The sequence below is a fragment of the Pollicipes pollicipes genome, unplaced genomic scaffold (assembly GCF_011947565.3).
Source record: "Pollicipes pollicipes isolate AB1234 unplaced genomic scaffold, Ppol_2.1 Scaffold_4219;HRSCAF=4965_pilon_pilon_pilon, whole genome shotgun sequence".
Taxonomy (NCBI): Eukaryota; Metazoa; Arthropoda; class Thecostraca; order Pollicipedomorpha; family Pollicipedidae; genus Pollicipes; species Pollicipes pollicipes.
In genome coordinates this window covers 16,765,015-16,782,148 of record NW_023596448.1, presented here as the reverse complement: position 1 = coordinate 16,782,148, position 17,134 = coordinate 16,765,015, and the positions used below count along the sequence as shown (strand labels likewise).

Sequence of the window (17,134 nt, the reverse complement as noted above, 5' to 3'; positions counted from 1 at the left end):
AAGTCTGACTCTTTTATAAAATCATCAGTAAAATTTTAGACCGTCACTTTGCTTGGCGTGCTGAAGGCGTTTAAGTATTGAATGCGATGCACGTACTAAAAACCTTCTTCCGGATCCTGACGTATTAAGTGGCATTTGTGATCGTCTGACATTTTGAGCAAAAATAATGTGGCTTGTATTCCTGATGCAGAAAGCGAGGGTGGGCATGAACATATTTGTTTCGTTTCACCAGGAACGTTGTTACCGAGTGGCACAGCAGTTGTAATATAGGGGAAGTTCGGTGCACTACTTCTCTAAAATGTAAGGTAAAGCGAGTAATCCGTTTCGGAACAGCTTGGTAAGGCGGTCAACGTTGACGGCAGGATGTTGGTAAGGAACCATTTGAGCCAGAACGTTCTTTTTTCATATTATTTGACATCACTGATTAACGGATAGCCCATAACTGCATTATGTTGTCCGTTGGTAACAACGCCACCCTACCACAACCAGACTGAACTGTTGGTTGCATCGGAGCGTCAAAGCTCGAAATGTGCATGGTGATAATAATGAGTCCCCTGGACATGCGTGGATGTGTAGTTGAACACGTTTGCGTTGCACATCACCTACCGCAGTTTTGCTCGTCCCTGCCGTCAGGACAGTCGTCCTTCGTGTCGCAACGCTTCAGAATGTCGATGCAGGAGTTGCCGCAGGAAAACTCGTTGCTCAGACAGCCTGCCAGCACAAGGAGGTTTGTTACCGGCGTATTTGTTTCCCTGCGAACGAAGTACATGCATACTTGTCATGCCTTGACCCGTGATAATGATTGTTAATTATGATTGTTTCGAGTCAAAGTCTGAATGAAATGAGTCCAGACTGTGTGCAGAGGTTATTATGGCTCTTCAGTTAGCAAAATAACACTATAACCACGGGCGGACTGCTCAATTTTTGGGCCTAATCCGATTGTGACTAGGCAACATTTGATCCACATCCGAAATCCATTTCCATAGGTTTGGTTCCAGTGGAATTGGGGTACATCGCAAAAAGTATGTGACATTAGAACAGGCCTGCAGGAGTATTTATTTGCTTCAGGTAAGAAGATAAAGCAATTGCATTGCATTGACTGCGTTCGCAAATCGTACAGCAAATCGTCAGCAGCAAAAAAATACTCCCCGATTCGGTTTCAATTCATTGATCATTTCAGCCCATGTGGTTGTTGCTATAGCCTCTCCAGTTTTAAAAGTTCCAAGGGTGATCTTTTATCGACCTATTATCTTTATTTATTATCCAAAAATCAATCACATTTTGAAATGCCGATGTCATGTTGTTTTAGGGAACAAACGTTACAAATGCTCTTAAGCTTCACCCAAAACAGGTCTAGGCAATGCGTGATGAATTCAAAATGTTATGATCACTTCAGGCTGCCATGTGAACCCAAGTATCACCTATTTAGAGCGTTGGACCCTGGTACGAAAACTTCCCATCTGGTTTCTTTTCCGGGCCAATCCAGAGATAACAAGAAAATCAAGTACAAAATACCCGATACGTGTGCCAACAACTTACCACATAGCGTGACAGCCTCGTCTGCACCGTTGGAGCAGTGGGGCACGCCGTCGCAGGTCAGGTCGAGACCCACGCACTCCAGCGGTGAGCACAGAAAGCTGGTCCCATTGACGTCACAGGTGCTGTTTGCCGGCAGAGAACGAGCTTCACTAACGACCGCACTGCTGCCTGCAAGCATCGAAGAATCCTTTTGACGGTTTGCAGGCACCTGGGTAATCATATCAGACAAAAACAAACTGAACTGAAGGACAGATATCAGAGGACGAGCGCGCACCGAGCAATGACGTAACATGGAACATCTATAGCAGAACGGCAATGTACCAAACACTTTGTTAGTCCCTTATCGACCTCTCTTAATGGAATGCAATATGCTTTAGAGAGCAAACAAAGTCAGTTTGCTAGGGCAAACCAATTTGTATATAGCTCCAGTAAGACGCTTTTTGTCGCGTAAAACGAGTTGGGTGATAACGCTGTGCCACTACGCTTACGTTAACAAAGCTGGAAATGCAATCATTTAACTTTGGGAAGCCCATGCAGCCAGATGCCGCCAGTGCGTTGGAGCATCTCCTGTCGTGGGTTGAGCGGACAGAGCTGCATTGATATCTAACTTTCACATGCTGATCTACGACTGCTCCTGGAAGTTGTCTGCCTTTGCGCCTGACAAGGCGATGCCATGTTGACGACAAGTTGGGCGAAGTCGGAGTTGTTTACTTTTCGGTGTCCGTGACATAAACACTGCAAACTCGCTTATTTTCAGATGGATGTTATTCACAGTGAGCTGAACAACACTCCTGTGTAGTCTTAACCGCACGATATCCTTTGGTTCAAATCCCATCCAGTGATGTATTAGATTGCGTACCTGGCAGAAGTAAAAATTGCCTTAAGCTGCTGGTGTTTCGGCAATGTGCCTTCTTCCGCCGAAGACGACCGATATTTATTGTACTGGAAACAACGATTTATAGAAGAATCTGGCTACCAAGGAAGTGTATTGTGGAGTGCTTTACATGTTGTGATTTTCATTGCAGGGCATAGTTGCTAATATATTTCAATCGTTGCTTGATGTATTTGGGTCAGTCAGAAAATCCTGTTAGGTCCCTAAAGAACGAATATGGTAGGCATATACAAAACTTGGTTTTAGAACGGCGGCGCCTGCGGCTTTCCGGCCGGTTATGAACTTTATTATGGGTCGGAGTTGAGCTGGCCTAGAATTTTATATCGCTACATTCACATACACTGTTCAACTTAATTCGTGTCTTCACCTTCTGAGGATTCTGAAATCTGACACCAGCCCAACAAAACGCTCCCAATTGGCAGATTCGTGGCTAGTGCTTGAATGCCTATGACCGGCCTAACCCATGTGCCCACAATTTGCCAATGAGACTGTCCGTTTCTCTTGTACCAAACGGCGTATGTTTCTTATAGTTGCATTCATGTGTTACAGAGATGGGAACGTGGTTTCAATTGGTGGTGTCGGAATTTTTGCATTAATTACACATAATGCTTGCAATTGCCTTAGACAAGTAAAACAACGTTTCAGAACGGTGAACTTTCTAGTTGAGAACGGCTTGGTACCACCAGCGGCTGCAAATCTCTAATTCAAGGAAAATCCTGACAGGTCTGGCCGGCCGAGGCCACAATATTTCCTGAAATGACAAAGATGAGCTCGACCTGCGGCCTCACTACGAATTATAAGTATCCGTGGCATCAAGCAAAAGCCTATCTTTATCGCAACATCATGACATTTAACAGAGCTTCTACGTCACCAGTGCAATTTTATCCACAACTTCCACATTCTGGATTTCGGACGCCACTCAGGCTCCGTGTGGTTGGTGGCGAAGTCCCGTTGCCCCAGCAAGCTAGTCAAACTGTTTTAATCAGGCCCAGCTTCAAAGTGCTTCTCAGAATCCACCATCCGAATCATAATCCAAATCACAATCCAAGAGCGCGCACATCTCATCGCGCCGGAGCGCAGAGCCGGCGAACAATGCCTCGTCGACATATCGGAAACCAATAACTGTCCTGTCCACACCACCGCAACGTACGGCACGACCCTCTCGCCACATGCACAATTACGAATTACCATGCGCTGACTGGCAGCGGCGAAAGCGGTCGTGCTGAAAAATCTGGAACACCAAACACGGTCTGATAAAGTTACAATGAAATATGGCTGGCCATGCCTGCCGGAGACGTTCTGGAAATAGATGGTGCAACGTGATAAATCGCTTCGTTTGGTTACTGCTAGGAGGCTCAACACACGCAATGCGCGGACGTAGTAGCTGCAACGAAACTAAACCAAATATCCTTGGGATAAATGCAAGGTGTCAAATGTCACATCCTAGTGAAGACCAAATGCATGGCAAATGCTAATGAGTTCTCCCTTTCGCAAGAATAAAGATTTCGCAGACATACGGCGCAACATATCGCGTTACGAACAGTACGAGACGAGACCATCTATCCCAGTTCCTTGACGCGTGACAACGCAGCGATCTTGCCGCGCATAGTTGCTATTCCCTAATATTTCCGGATGAATATGTTAGATGCTCATCTCAGGCCACATCTACGCCACGTCACGCAGCCGGTCGAAATTGCGCTCGACGTCGATCGGGCGTGAAGACGAGAGAGCTCTCGAGCTGTGGCGAGCATCAGCGTGTCGAGAGCATGCCCGACCCTGATTGGGCGCGAGGACAAGACAGTCTCGATCTGTGTCGAGCGTCAGCCGGTCGAGAGCGCGCTCGACGCCAATCGAGTAGGGGTTGTGGGGCCAGTCGCCCGAGACTGAGTGGGCAGGTGATCGATCCGCAACACGACGGAGGGACGCCAGCCCGCCCCCATTACTGACAGCTGTTGTCAGGTCACGTGGCCTGCCGATGGCACCGAGACCTGCCGCGAACTTGACAGATGCCTACACTGCTAGACCATTTGAAGGGCTTCAAGGGGCTACTCCACATTTGTATGGAGTTTTGAGCTGAATGGCCGTCTTGAAGATCATTAGGTGCAGTTCACAGCCTTGCCCTTCTGAAGACCTAAACCTGTCTGGTTTCTGAGCTAAACGCCCACGAAGATGTGCGGGCTATTTCAGAGAGACTAGTTTAAGGTCGCCCAGGCATTCATGACGCCACATTACCGTCGTCCAATCCTGTCATTCTCTTAGCCATGAGGCGATCAAGGTCAATAAAAGTATAATTGTAGAGTTGTCCATATCTGGCGTTCGTGAGTATGATTTCCAGACACTGTAGTCAATTGGCTCTCGATCAATGTTGCACAAGGTACGTTGGCGCAATCAAACAATGACGCGTTGAGAAGCATATTTACTTGAGAGAGAAACTGTGTTGTCCAGAGCAGTGCTTTCCAATTAAAAGCATACCATCTATCATAAATGAGCCTACTTCATCATGCCCGATGCTTGTAAATCTTATGCATCTTACCATGTGGAACATTCCGTTTAATCATCCTCTAGCCGCTCTGAAACTGCTCACTGAGTAGCGCAAATAATCATTTTTGTCACGGAAAGCCCACCCCCATAACACTACAACGCATCGTGCTACCGATTTAATGTATGAAACTGGCTCGAGCTGGGGAAAAATCGTTAATATCTCAAACTTTATCCGTTGTATCTCATCGTGGATATCTAGTTTACTTATTTTGAAGCGAGCTGCCGCCGTGAGGCGACCTGAAAGAACACGGCGCACAGCAATAATTTATAATGACGTCTCACGAGAATGTTTTTTTCGAACAGAATGTACCGTTGAGCTAGGGGGCTAGTTTGTTAAAACTTCACGCTATCGATCTATGCCCTAACAAGGGTGCTGGAAACACTAGGAATGGAGGAAAGCGCTGCAAACCTTCGCAATGGCTCAACGGTCAGCTGCTGGAACCTTACGACTTACGGATGTAAGGCTAACGATCCCTCGAATGAGCTACGTCTTCCGCACCGCGTCAACCAATCAGCCACCCGCCTCAATAGGTCAGATCGCGCTCAAAACCGCGTTTGAATAAAAAAACTCCAGTTGCCATTTTTATGCTTTCTGATCGCTGCTTCACATGTAAAAATGACAAAGGCATTCGATGCTGCTGCTCGTTATTTCCTTCGGCAATATGCCAGTGGGGACTTCGTCTCCAACAGTAACCGATGTCGGGATGCTGTTGACGGCAATCTGTGTGCTGTGTGGTCACTGTGTGTGCACAATCTGTGTGCACTGTGTGGTTATAGAATGCCTTACTTTGAGCACAGCCCCGACGCGAAGGCATAAGGGAAGGTCAGTGGTGGAACAGAATTGTACTGCAATAATGAATCGGACGGGATCGCTCGCATTCCACGCGGCTGTGGGATGGGATGCTATTATGCGGCCCAACAGGCCCAGGCCTATGTCTTGGCGTTTTATGTACGGACATGGCTTCCTGATGAAAAAAACTCGGCGGAACTCTCTGTCTCTGTGTCCTCTCTCGTCTCTCTCTCTCTCTCTCTCCTCTCTCTCTCTCTCTCTCTCTCTCTCTTCTCTCTCTCCTCTCTCTCTCTCTCTCTCTCTCTCTCTCTCTCTCTCTCTCTCTCTCTCTCTCTCTCTCTCTCTCTCTCCTCTCTCTCTCTCTCTCTCCTCCCTTCTCTCTCTCTCTCTCTCTCTCTCTCTCTCTCGCTCTCTCTCTCGATATGAATATAAAACGTTGACGGATCTTGATAAACATTAACACACGCTCGGTTGGCCGGTTGAAAATCCTTCGCTGGGATGGGATAAGGGATTAAATTGAACCCACGATATCTAAAAAATCAAGAGAGGTAGATGCACGACATTGACAGGATGAGTTGATCTGTATGCTAACTCACTTATGTAAAAATTATGGGTCCATATATTGTCACCTTTAAGTCAAATAAGGTCCAACAACGTCAAACTTAAGATTGATGCACAAAATGGTTTTCGACCTCTCATGCAGCCGTCTTGAACATAGATGCCTGTTCTAAGCCAAAGGTTATTGGCGTGCACTTCAGATCAGTGACCTTATGTGATCTTTACAAGGTCATGGTGAACAAAAACATTCTAGCTCGTTTTGTTTTTTAGTTAAGGAATACGCTAGTTAGTTTTAGTTAAGGAATACGCTAGGTGGTACCTTGCTAAAATAAATGGTTTGCCCAGGCTATTTTAGGCCAGTGGCCTAATCTGACCTTCAAAATGTCCATAAAAGATGCCTGTTGCGGCCCCTGTCATCAAGAGATTTGAAATGAGTATCAGAAATTACTGAGTACAGTAAGCTCACCAATAAAAAAAACAGATTAGTTTTGACCCTGGCCTGACTTTTACACCTGATCTTAGGTCAGTGGAATGTATTGCAATTCTAACTTCATTGTTTTATTGTCTTAGAAATATCTGAGAGATGTATGGACTCGTCTAGCACTCCGTTTTCGCATCAGGTTGAGCGATTCCCCAGAAATGACATTTTGACAGCCACGGCCTGACTTCGACCTGCCATAGGTCAGCAAAATTACACGGTACATCTAATATGTTTACCAAATATCGGTGTTCAATTCCTGCAGCTGTGAAAAGTTAAGCTCTGTTTAAACATTGTTTTGAAGAAACCACCGGGAGAGGGATCAAATTAATCTTCCTCCCGAGCGCGTATTAACGTTGATTCCCGCCGCTGGTTTAGATCAGTTCATGGTTCCGGTGGAAGCGCGCCAGCGTGTATCTCATCGCCTTGCCCCTGGAACCGGTAGATGCTTATTACAACGCAGGCAGAAATCCTGCCAGTCTTACGTGTGCGGTACTGGCACAGAGTCGGTAGGTCATCACGTTAGCATGCCTGCGCCGCTGTAACGGCAGAGCTTCGTCACGCGTACGCCGTGGCAACGCTCCGCGGCAGATTCGCCTACACATCTACGCATGTAACAATGTCGGCGCGTTTTCATTGCATGAGCGAATTGTAATGTAAGCTACAGGTTCTGCGTACCTGCTGTTCCCAAAGTCGTCAGAACTAAGACTGGGAACGCGTCGTTTATAAAGAATACCAAGGCGTCAGTCGACTTCGAAAAATATATGCTTACATATTTTATGATAGGACTCTGATAGTCAAGCGGAAAGAAGTAAACCCATTCTATGGTGAAGGGGAATATTTCTTCAGCCTTGCAATATCTCTCGAAGAGCTTTTCTGGCTTTATCCGTGCCGAATCGATGCAGGTGTTTGCTGGGATATGTACTGTCGAATTCAAATGTAAAAAATTGTAATCCTGTAGTTTCAACAAGAGTCTGAACTTGACCATTGGGTGTTTTATCTTTTTAAAGGGTTTCGCCACAATCACAATATCCCGGAGACTACATTCGCTCAAATTAATGATTGCAATGCTCTGCAACATTTGTGATCGTTTGAAAATTATATTTCTGGAGGTTTGGAAACCATGCCCGGTTGTTAGCAACACTCATTATGGTTTTTGGGTGCCTTTGTTCGAAATCCAGCAAAAGCTTTTCACGACTTGTCGTCGTTCATTCTGGCCCGGTAGACCACCGAAAAAAAATTCGCTCCAATAAAATGCGCAGCACCCAGTGTTCATCTCAGAACTACAAACAGTTTGAGGGGCCGGCCGGAACCTGATGGGACACAGAGGTAACTTCACTGCACAGAAGAAGAGCTGACGTCACGATACTGACATAATGAAATTGAGAGGAGTTGTTAGTGTTCCGTCCGTTGTAATGGGATCCACCGGCCGGGTAAACCCATGGACACGCACATAGAGTGGGTAACGAGATGGTTTGGGTGCATAATTCGGGAAAATTACTTTTACGGATACGTGTATAGGTAAGATGTTTATGCAATTCCGGGTAAATGCTTCACGAAGGACTACGTAATGTTCCTGCTTGCGATGCTGTTAGCCGCAATGGGCTCCATTCACTCAGCTTTTGCAACTATGAATGGGACGGGGCACGTTTTGGGTGTAAACTTTTGTAAGGCTCTTCCGGAAATTATCAATAAGATGCTTTTAAAATTCCAACAGTAGGTTACAAAGGATCAAAGTAACGGGTGGTTGGGGTGAAACGTCATGTCCGGCTGGTATATTGGGTGTGGGATAACACGTGCCCGTATGGGTAAAACGTCATGTGCAGCGGGCGGATTGGGTATGGGGAAAACAGGTGCCCGTGGAGGCCCCTATCCTCCGCTACAGCCGACTGACATGAATCGGTTTATTGCGCGCACTGTATAGCGTCTCCCCTATGACTCCCGCCACTGTATCTATAGATGATAAACAATAGCTGGCTTAAATGAAGTGTTCCACATCCATATTCGGCTTTAAATAAAAAAAACCATCTTGAAAACCTTTCAGTGCTGTTTGCAATCCTGCCCTTCTCAATATCCAAACCCCTCTAGTTTCTGAGCTAAACGCCCGCGAAAATGGGGAAAGGTTGTCGTAGATGGTATTTTGAAGTCACCTTGGTATTTATGATGTCATAATAACGCTATTCAAATCCTGTCAGTCCATAAGCCATGCGGAGATCAAGATCAAGGAAATAGAGTTGACGAAGCGCTCCTATATGACGTTTGTGAGCACGATTTCCAGGCATAACGGCCATCGACTGGCTCTCGATGTTGTGCAAGGTACAATCGCGTTATCAAACCCTGACGCATTAGGGAACATTTTTATTAAACAGGGAACTGTGCTTTCTAGAGCAGTCTCTTCCACTTAAAAAGCGTTCCAGTGGTTATAAGCGAGCTTGTTTCATCATATGTGATGCTTGCTCCAATATCCTCGAATGTGAAACATCCCCTTTAAACATTAGCTGGTTTTATATTCAATATTCGTTCGTCCTTTCGGCACGCGTGAGTTACTGTTGCTCCTGCAGATCCTGATAATTTACCCTCTTTCATCCTGTTTCACGAGTTCTTTCCGATTCTCCCCATACCTCACGCTTCATTTGTTCGTCCATTTTTCAGTTCGCTCCGGTAACTCTCTAGTCCCCCAGTGATACAAACGGCACAAAGTAGTACTGACTCATAGTAACCTTTCTAAATGGGATCCTTAGAACCCTTGAACTCACGGATGTAATGTGCCGTCGCGGTTCTTTTGGACATGTCGAGTTGTTGCATTACGACAGATCCGGTACCGCGCCAATGGGACAGCAGCGTGCAGCAAAAAAACCTCGTCCTACGACCCGGAGTGGCTCTTATTCTTAGCTATCGCCCAGGCACCGTCATGGCCGTGAATGAGAGCATGTTTTCATTGCTCCTGCCAGCCTGAATCTATACAGCCGAGATTGTATTGCCGGCCTCACCAAGCATGACGCTATTCATAAGTGTTTTGACTAGTGCCTTGCGCGGTATTACCCCCGACTTACGCGGGTTGTCAACGTCTATAAAGTTGTACTGGCACTGGTTTTTCTTATCGTAGCCCTCCAACCGTTCTCCGCGAATGAGACTGGCCTTGCCGTCTGGAGAGGACAGTTCATCACGCCGCTCTGTAGCGCACTACGAAGCATCAAAGCGAGCACGTATGCTCTTCAAACGCACTTACTTCTTCGGGCTCGAGCATGATTGCTACTCCAGCTAGCGTCAAGCAATTAGTGAATAACTGTGACGAAGCTGAGTGATTAAATATCGAGTGAGGTGCCAAGCATAGAAGACAGTTAAAGATTAAAGTGAATGGAAATAAATACGCATATGCATAATAAATACGCATAATAAATACGCATAATAAATAGCATAATAAATACGCATAATAAAACGCATAATAAATACGCATAGAAGTGAATAATTTAATCCGGATGAAGTTCAAGCCCATCACGTGTGACCTCTGTCCGAAATTGTTGAATCCAGTTACCCTTAAACGCTCAGGAGTTACTGTTTTTCTGCACCAGGGGTCCATATGCAGCCAATGAATCGAGCAATCACGACAATTTCCGGGGCAGAACTAACGATGACCCTGTTCGGAGTGATTCATTGCCCCGTATCGAATGTGGACAGACAAAACTTTCAAAAATACTCCCGTCCTGCGACGCTAATTGATTTTACTTCTAAGCAGGCTTAACAGCCTCAATCCAGTGCATAGGTGTCCAATCGGTTGATAATGAGTTGAATCACAAAGTAAGTTATTTTCGAACTTAAAGTTAACATGAAAAATCGTGTGCGTCGCGAAACGATCTTCTACTTGTCTAATGTCACAGTTCTTCCTCCCACGGCTCCAATGTCACGTGAAAATAATTGTACGGGTCACGAAAATTTCTGATGCCATATCGAAGAGACATGATTCCGGTTTGCGTGTGATCCGGTCCGCCACCATTCATCGCGCTGTGACATTCCTCGCTTCCTCGATCCGCGCTATATCACAATGACCACGCCTGGTGCCGATTGTGTGTGCCGATAAAAATCAGTAAAAAAAACAAACATTCATGCACATCGCTTTAAAACGAGCATGCTGGAGCCAGGCCCTGGCTTGCGCCTGCCTACATCTTCTCCCCCCATTGCACTAATCGCCAATTTTTCCTCTCTACTGCCTGGCGCGGTAGCCCTGGCCCGCACGCGGCGCGTGTCAGTGCCGCTCCCCGGCTCCTTGAGCATCCGATTTTAGTTCATGATGGGCTTTTAAACAGACATTGTATGATTGCGCTCTCGCATCCAGTTCACGTCTGATGAATGAGCGTGGGCTTCGCAGAGAAATCCCACGCTGAGGAGAGAGACAGAAGGCCAGACACGGCGAGCAGGCTGCAGCTATCCGATTGTTCCTTCCACTTCCGAATGACTTCGGTTGCCGAGCGCCGAGTGCCAGTGCCAGTTGCCGCTGCCTGAGGGTGCGGGAGGGACGGTCCTGAGAGAGACAGCGCGCCACTCTCCCGCAGGTTTTGCTCCTCGCTTCCTCCCCTTCCGTGTTTCGGTACCGGGCTCTCTTACTCTGGCTCTCTCCGCTCTCCAATCCATCTTATGTGACGATGGACGGTCCTGAATAGGCCGAATATTTTGGAGGGCGTGTCTTTTTATGCACCGAGGCGAAGCTGACGTGCAGTTCTGCCCGCGGGTGTTCCCTTGGCGCTGATTGGCTCTCAAACTCCAGCATGGCCGCTGCTCTGTTGTGATGATTCGCTGATAGGTTTGTTTGGGGATACTCGCCGCGATAAACGGTTCTGTTATCGGCCGGTCGTGTGGCGTCTCCAACGTGACATAATGTGAGCGTGATGTTGAGCAGGACGGCCTCAGCATGTCACTGGAGCTCAAAAAAGAATTGTGACGACCAGTGTCACGTTCTTTGCTTTTAAAAAGTGCATTCAGCTGTGCCGACTTATCATCATTGAACCTAGCGATTTAATTTTATCATAGATCACTGATCAATTTCATTTCATCACAAATTCGAATTGGGGTGTGATTACGTCATACTGTACCACAGCTGGAATTGACTTGTTTCTTAGGTAATTTCTTAGGATTCTTTTCACCAAATTAATCGTGTCCCATCGTTAGATGAATAACTGATAGACACGTAGATTAAACTGTAGCACGATAGCAGGGTGTTAACTGCATAAGAGCTGAAGAGAATGTTGTTCGTGATATGATATCAAGAAAATTATTCCCACCCAAAGGCGGGACGGCAACATTGAGCTTACAGTTGACTGCAAAAGTCGCGGACTATCAAACATAGTAAAAGAGAACAGCCTGTACGCAACTAATTGATTCAGAAAGTGAGTAACGTTGTCTACTGGCATAAATGCCCCACCGGCGCGCGCCTACCAAGCTTGCATACCGGCCACACTACGACCACACCACCAAGGTTAGCAAGTGAATATCCATATGGCACACATCAATCAAGCGATATCCGATATGCTGTCATTTCCAATGGCATCAAAACGAAACGCGCACGCAGGCAACGCACAAGCACATACATATATATATATCTATATATATATATATATATATATATATATATATATCTATATATATTATATATGTGTGTGTATGTGTTGTGTGTGGTGCGTGTGTGTGTGGTGTGTGTGTGTGTGGTGTTGCGTGTGTGGTGGTGTGTGTGTGTGTGTGTGTGTTTATATATATATATATATATATATATATATATATATATAATAATGTGTGTGTGTATGTATATGTTCACTTATTTGCCTACTTACATGTCCCATGAAACCAAACCAAGAACAATATGCCAATGTAGGGGCGTTGCTGCCGGTAAACAGTGTATTGAGTTATTTACACAAACAATGGACAGAAAAGCTATGCCTCGTTTTCTGAAGTCCCGAATGTACATCAGATAGGCATCATGTATATCCACAACGTTCTCTGCACGAAGAATACAGTGCATGCAAGTCTGGCCTTGCCTGGGCGTGACAGGACACAGCCCTGCCCGGCTCTGTACAGGTCTGCGCTCGTCTGCCTGATGGACACAGGCCCTGCCCGGACCTGTCACAGGTCTGCGCTCCGTCCTGCATGATGTCTGCCGCAGGCGCAGCCGACACTCACCGTTGGTCCGTGCCTCCCCTAAGGCCGTGCAGATGGAGAGCACCCCCGCCAGAACGAGAGTTGTGAACATCTTAAAGCGTTTGCTCCAAGGGCTTCGTTATCGCCACGGCGTTGTCTTTGTCTTGATCTTGAATCTACCTGTGAAATCGAGTCCAGAGTCATTATGCTAGTAAGAAGCCATGAACGTCATGGGACGGATATGATCATCACCGACGCGACTGCAATCGCACATAAATGGTAAGAAAGCCTAGGCGAACAGGGCTACGCGCCCTTTAAGTCCTCTACCAAAGAGTCATAAGAAGCCATTAAGTGTTCAGCGTCTGATGACCCATCAGCTCGAGCGGAGTATCCGGCGTCGCGGTCGGGCATAATGGATGGCCAACAATATTTAAGCATCGCGAATAAAAATGCAATATATTAAAAACGGTGCAACTCCAATATGAATACCTCCGAACCATCGCATTCCGGGAAGTCACAATCGACCACCTAGTTATTTCCGATGTGGCAGGAAAATAGTAGGGAGAGGCGCACCGCCGCCCGCCACAGTACGCATTTGAAAAAAATCCCACGTTTTGGTGCCAGTTGCGACCTCGTGTCTCGTCACGTCACGAAAATCATTTTCACGGGGCCACTGCCGAAGGTTCGCAGGAGTTATCGGTCGTTTTTCTATCTGCTCCGGATTCGTAACGCAAGTAGTTGGCAATTGATCATTCTTGATCATCACTGATCACATTGGAAATTGATCATCATTAAAGGTTGGGCTGAAAATAACATGGAGAGGGAGCATCATTACCAGCATGTAAAAAGGGTAGTTTAGTGAGTCTTCGGACCCGATCAATTAAGTTGGTCTTTTCCCGGGGTGCTGGGGTCAAGTAAAGTTACACTGACGTCGAGGAAACTTTTTGCCGTTGTGCGGTCGGCGTGTCTGCTAAATTCGACCTAAAACATGATTTTTGCTTAGTTAACTTCAAAATTTGTGTTTTGATCTTTTAGTTTTGCTTGAGTATATGAATTCTGGCAAAATGGTTCGCAAAAACAAATGATGAGATTTTCTGCAGGAAAATAAAGCTCGTTTGGGAGGCGACAGGACCACCTGGCGCGGGCCATCTATTCGTCATTTCATACCATAAAAAGACTGAGGAAAGCCACCGAGAAATTGTCGTGGCTATGGCCATTCCTGTGGCTAAAACTGGTCTGCAGGGTGGGCTTCTGGTGCAGAGTATTGTGTCTAAGAAAGTCCCGATTTCGCAATTTTGGCCGGCCTTCAGGTCATTGCCATTACCTGGAAGGTCACCTACTGATGAGAAATAAAAAGCATAACTTCCTTAGAGAATTTGATTGGCAATTACTCCGGCGGTCTTCTAACTGCACTGTTTTATCTCGCTTATTCACTCACAGCCCGTGGGATCTCCCTCCCCCCGCAGAGCGAGGCGGTCGGGAAGCCCCGGTAGGGCGTGGGCTAAAACTTGTTTTGTCCCGTTAGAACGGACACAATCATTGCATAGGCTGCTCACGTACCGTTTCGGCCAAGCTGATAAACGTATTTTGATCTGTTCGTAGGCAAATTGACGCTTGACCAAAGGTAAACTGACCTTTGACCATCCTTTCTGAAAATAAACCACTGACTAAGCGCGCGGACCCAGGAGATGCTGTGTCACATCGGCACGTGACGTGCCAGTGGCGCTGTCGCGTATCAGTTTTGCTGAAGTGTCGGGGAAAGTGACGCCTATGTACCGTGGTGCTGCATGCCCGGTCCTGGAAGCACTGCGAGCGACCAGCCCGGACTATGGAGCGTTGTCCGTCACCTCCCACGCCGCTGGAGGGTTCCAAGGGGTTGATGAGGGGCGCAGGGGTGGGTGCGACTCCCGATGAGGGGCGCAAGAAGTGGGTTCGTCTTCTGATAAAATTTCCTTTGTGGGAAGTCAGAAAGCTTTTTTAACTGCGTCTTCCCCTTATCCAAGGGTTCCAAGGTAAATTTTCCTCTATTTCTTTTTGGCTTTGAAGTTAAACGGATCGGTATGTTAAACTCGGCGCCAAAGTTTGAAGCTTGGATCCGTTCTCGTCCCGACGTCTGCTCAGCAAGCATCCTCGATTGTCACTCTCGCCGCAAGGGTACGGCAGGTTGTGGGCGGTGTGGTGTGAGGCGAAGTCACCAAAAGCCCGACGTCGGATTTTTCGCGAATCGCTTACACTAATGGACGTGGCACATGGGCGTCGCTTTTCGGAAGCTGATTTCCGCACATCGTAGAAGTATGAGATTGCTCGCGACACGCTGCTAAAAGGTTCTTTAAATCGCAACGCTGAATAAGTGCGCCATATTACGCAGCAAATGGCACCAATGGGTTATTCAACCCAATTTTGGTTCCAGAGCGTCTCTTATATACAAGAGCATGACGCACTTCGGCACGCGTGCGTGTAATGCGGTGTGGCATGCATCATTCTAACGGACAGAGGTGCAAAGCTGCTTGCAAGTCCAAGAAGCTTATAAGTCCTTACACGAAACTGGAATTAAGCGTCGTGAATTGTTTGAAATAACGTATTTCCAACTGACATAAACAACGTACAAATTAACATTTTGCGTCGAAAGCCTTCCTTTTCTCATCTCCTATAGAAATCGTATAAGATATCGTGCGTAAGAAATCGTATAAGATATAGACGCCAGCCTATAAGAAATCGTGCGTCTCACCCAGCTTTGGACAAGCTGCGTTCCACCCATAGAAACACGGCCCGCTTTTCGAGTGCGCACCGCGCGCGCGCACACAGTTCGCGCGCAATCGCTAGTTGGATTTGTCGTTGCAATTTCCCCGCCGAGCCTTCCGCCAAGCGACCCACAAGCCAGCTCGGCGCGAGCCTAATAGTGTGCAGCGAAGTCTCCTGCAGCCAATAAGGAAGCGGTTCGCGGCGGGGGCGCGATTGTATCTCACCCGCCAGGCCATGCGCCGGCCCCAATAATAAAGCTTGAACCGCGGCGTAATCCAGTTAACTTTATGCCGCGTGAGTCCGGACGGCCGACGCCCGGAGCCGCACGTTCGGGCGCTCCTGACGCCGTGGTGCCGCCGCGTCCGGGCAGTGCTTGGCGAGGTCGGGCGACTCCGCCTGACGGGTGGATGACACCCGGACCGCCGTCGCGGCGACAGGCGCGCGTGCACGCGGTGACGGAGCGTAAACATCGCGCCATGCTGGCGCCCGCTGGGGGACAGCGAGCGCCAAGGATGGTGTTCGGCCAAACTGGAGTTGGAACCAGCAGCGGCAGAGCAGGAGCGATGCAATACCCGGCCGGACGCCCGGACGCTTGTCAATCAGAAGGTAAGTTAGCAGCTATCAGAAGGTTTTAGAGTACATTGTCAATGTATTTGCTATGTCCGAAATACAACCACCGTTACTGTCCTGGGAAGAAAATATGTTAGTTGCCGCTGATGTACTCACAAACAACATGCGTCGTAAGATCGGAGAGTACAACAGGACGAACATGACTGCCACTCCACATTTGCTTACATTGACACGCAGTAATGACGTCAATCGCCACCGAAGCTTGCTCAGCTCACCATGACACACATGCCTTTCCTGGCGGAAAGCTCGTTAGCCGCTAGCTGTCTGGCCGCGGCGCTGGGCGAGCGCAGCACCGAACTGGCGCGGCGTCGCACGTGCGACGTAGCCGGCGTGCTGCCGCCGTGATAGCGCGGTCGTCTGTCAGGGCTGACGGGCGGCGAGCCCGAGGGTGGACGAGCCCTGTCTGGGTCGGTTATGTCAGGGGTCAGATCGACACCGACAGCCGCGGATCGCGAGCGTCAACGAGCTCGGGACCGACGCAGTGTGGCACCCGCTGACTGCCGTGTCGGCGAACGCCGTGATGTGGCGGACGGGTCGGGGTGCGTCGGGAATGGAAGCGTGTCTCGTGCCGTACGAGAAAGCGCTAGATTGGTGATGCGATGATAAAAAGGGGATCGTTGGTACAATGGTCTTAAGTATTCCAAATCTGCAGCTTCTTGATAGTCGTAAAATAATAAATAGATGTGTGGTGTGAGTGCACACCCAGTTGCACTGTAAGAAGCCATGGTCTTCAGCCGTTGGTCACCCGGGCTTAACTTCACTTAATACACTCGACGTCCTGACAATACAAAAAGCCCTGCACTGTGACTGTGTGTGCTCCAATGTCATGTCAGCCAGT

General features: G+C 47.7%; 1 protein-coding gene across 1 annotated transcript in view; it reads right to left on the bottom strand.

Moving 5' to 3' along the window:
* Positions 1-16,531, bottom strand: part of LOC119095982 (G-protein coupled receptor GRL101) — a gene marked incomplete in the record, with an annotated part of 113,453 nt that extends 96,922 nt beyond the window's left edge. Inside the window, 4 exon segments of the mRNA XM_037218848.1 lie at positions 607-711; positions 1,540-1,707; positions 12,967-13,104; positions 16,462-16,531. Of these exon segments, the coding sequence (XP_037074743.1) occupies positions 607-711; positions 1,540-1,707; positions 12,967-13,036 (343 nt within the window).
* Positions 16,532-17,134: the final 603 nt, after the last annotated feature.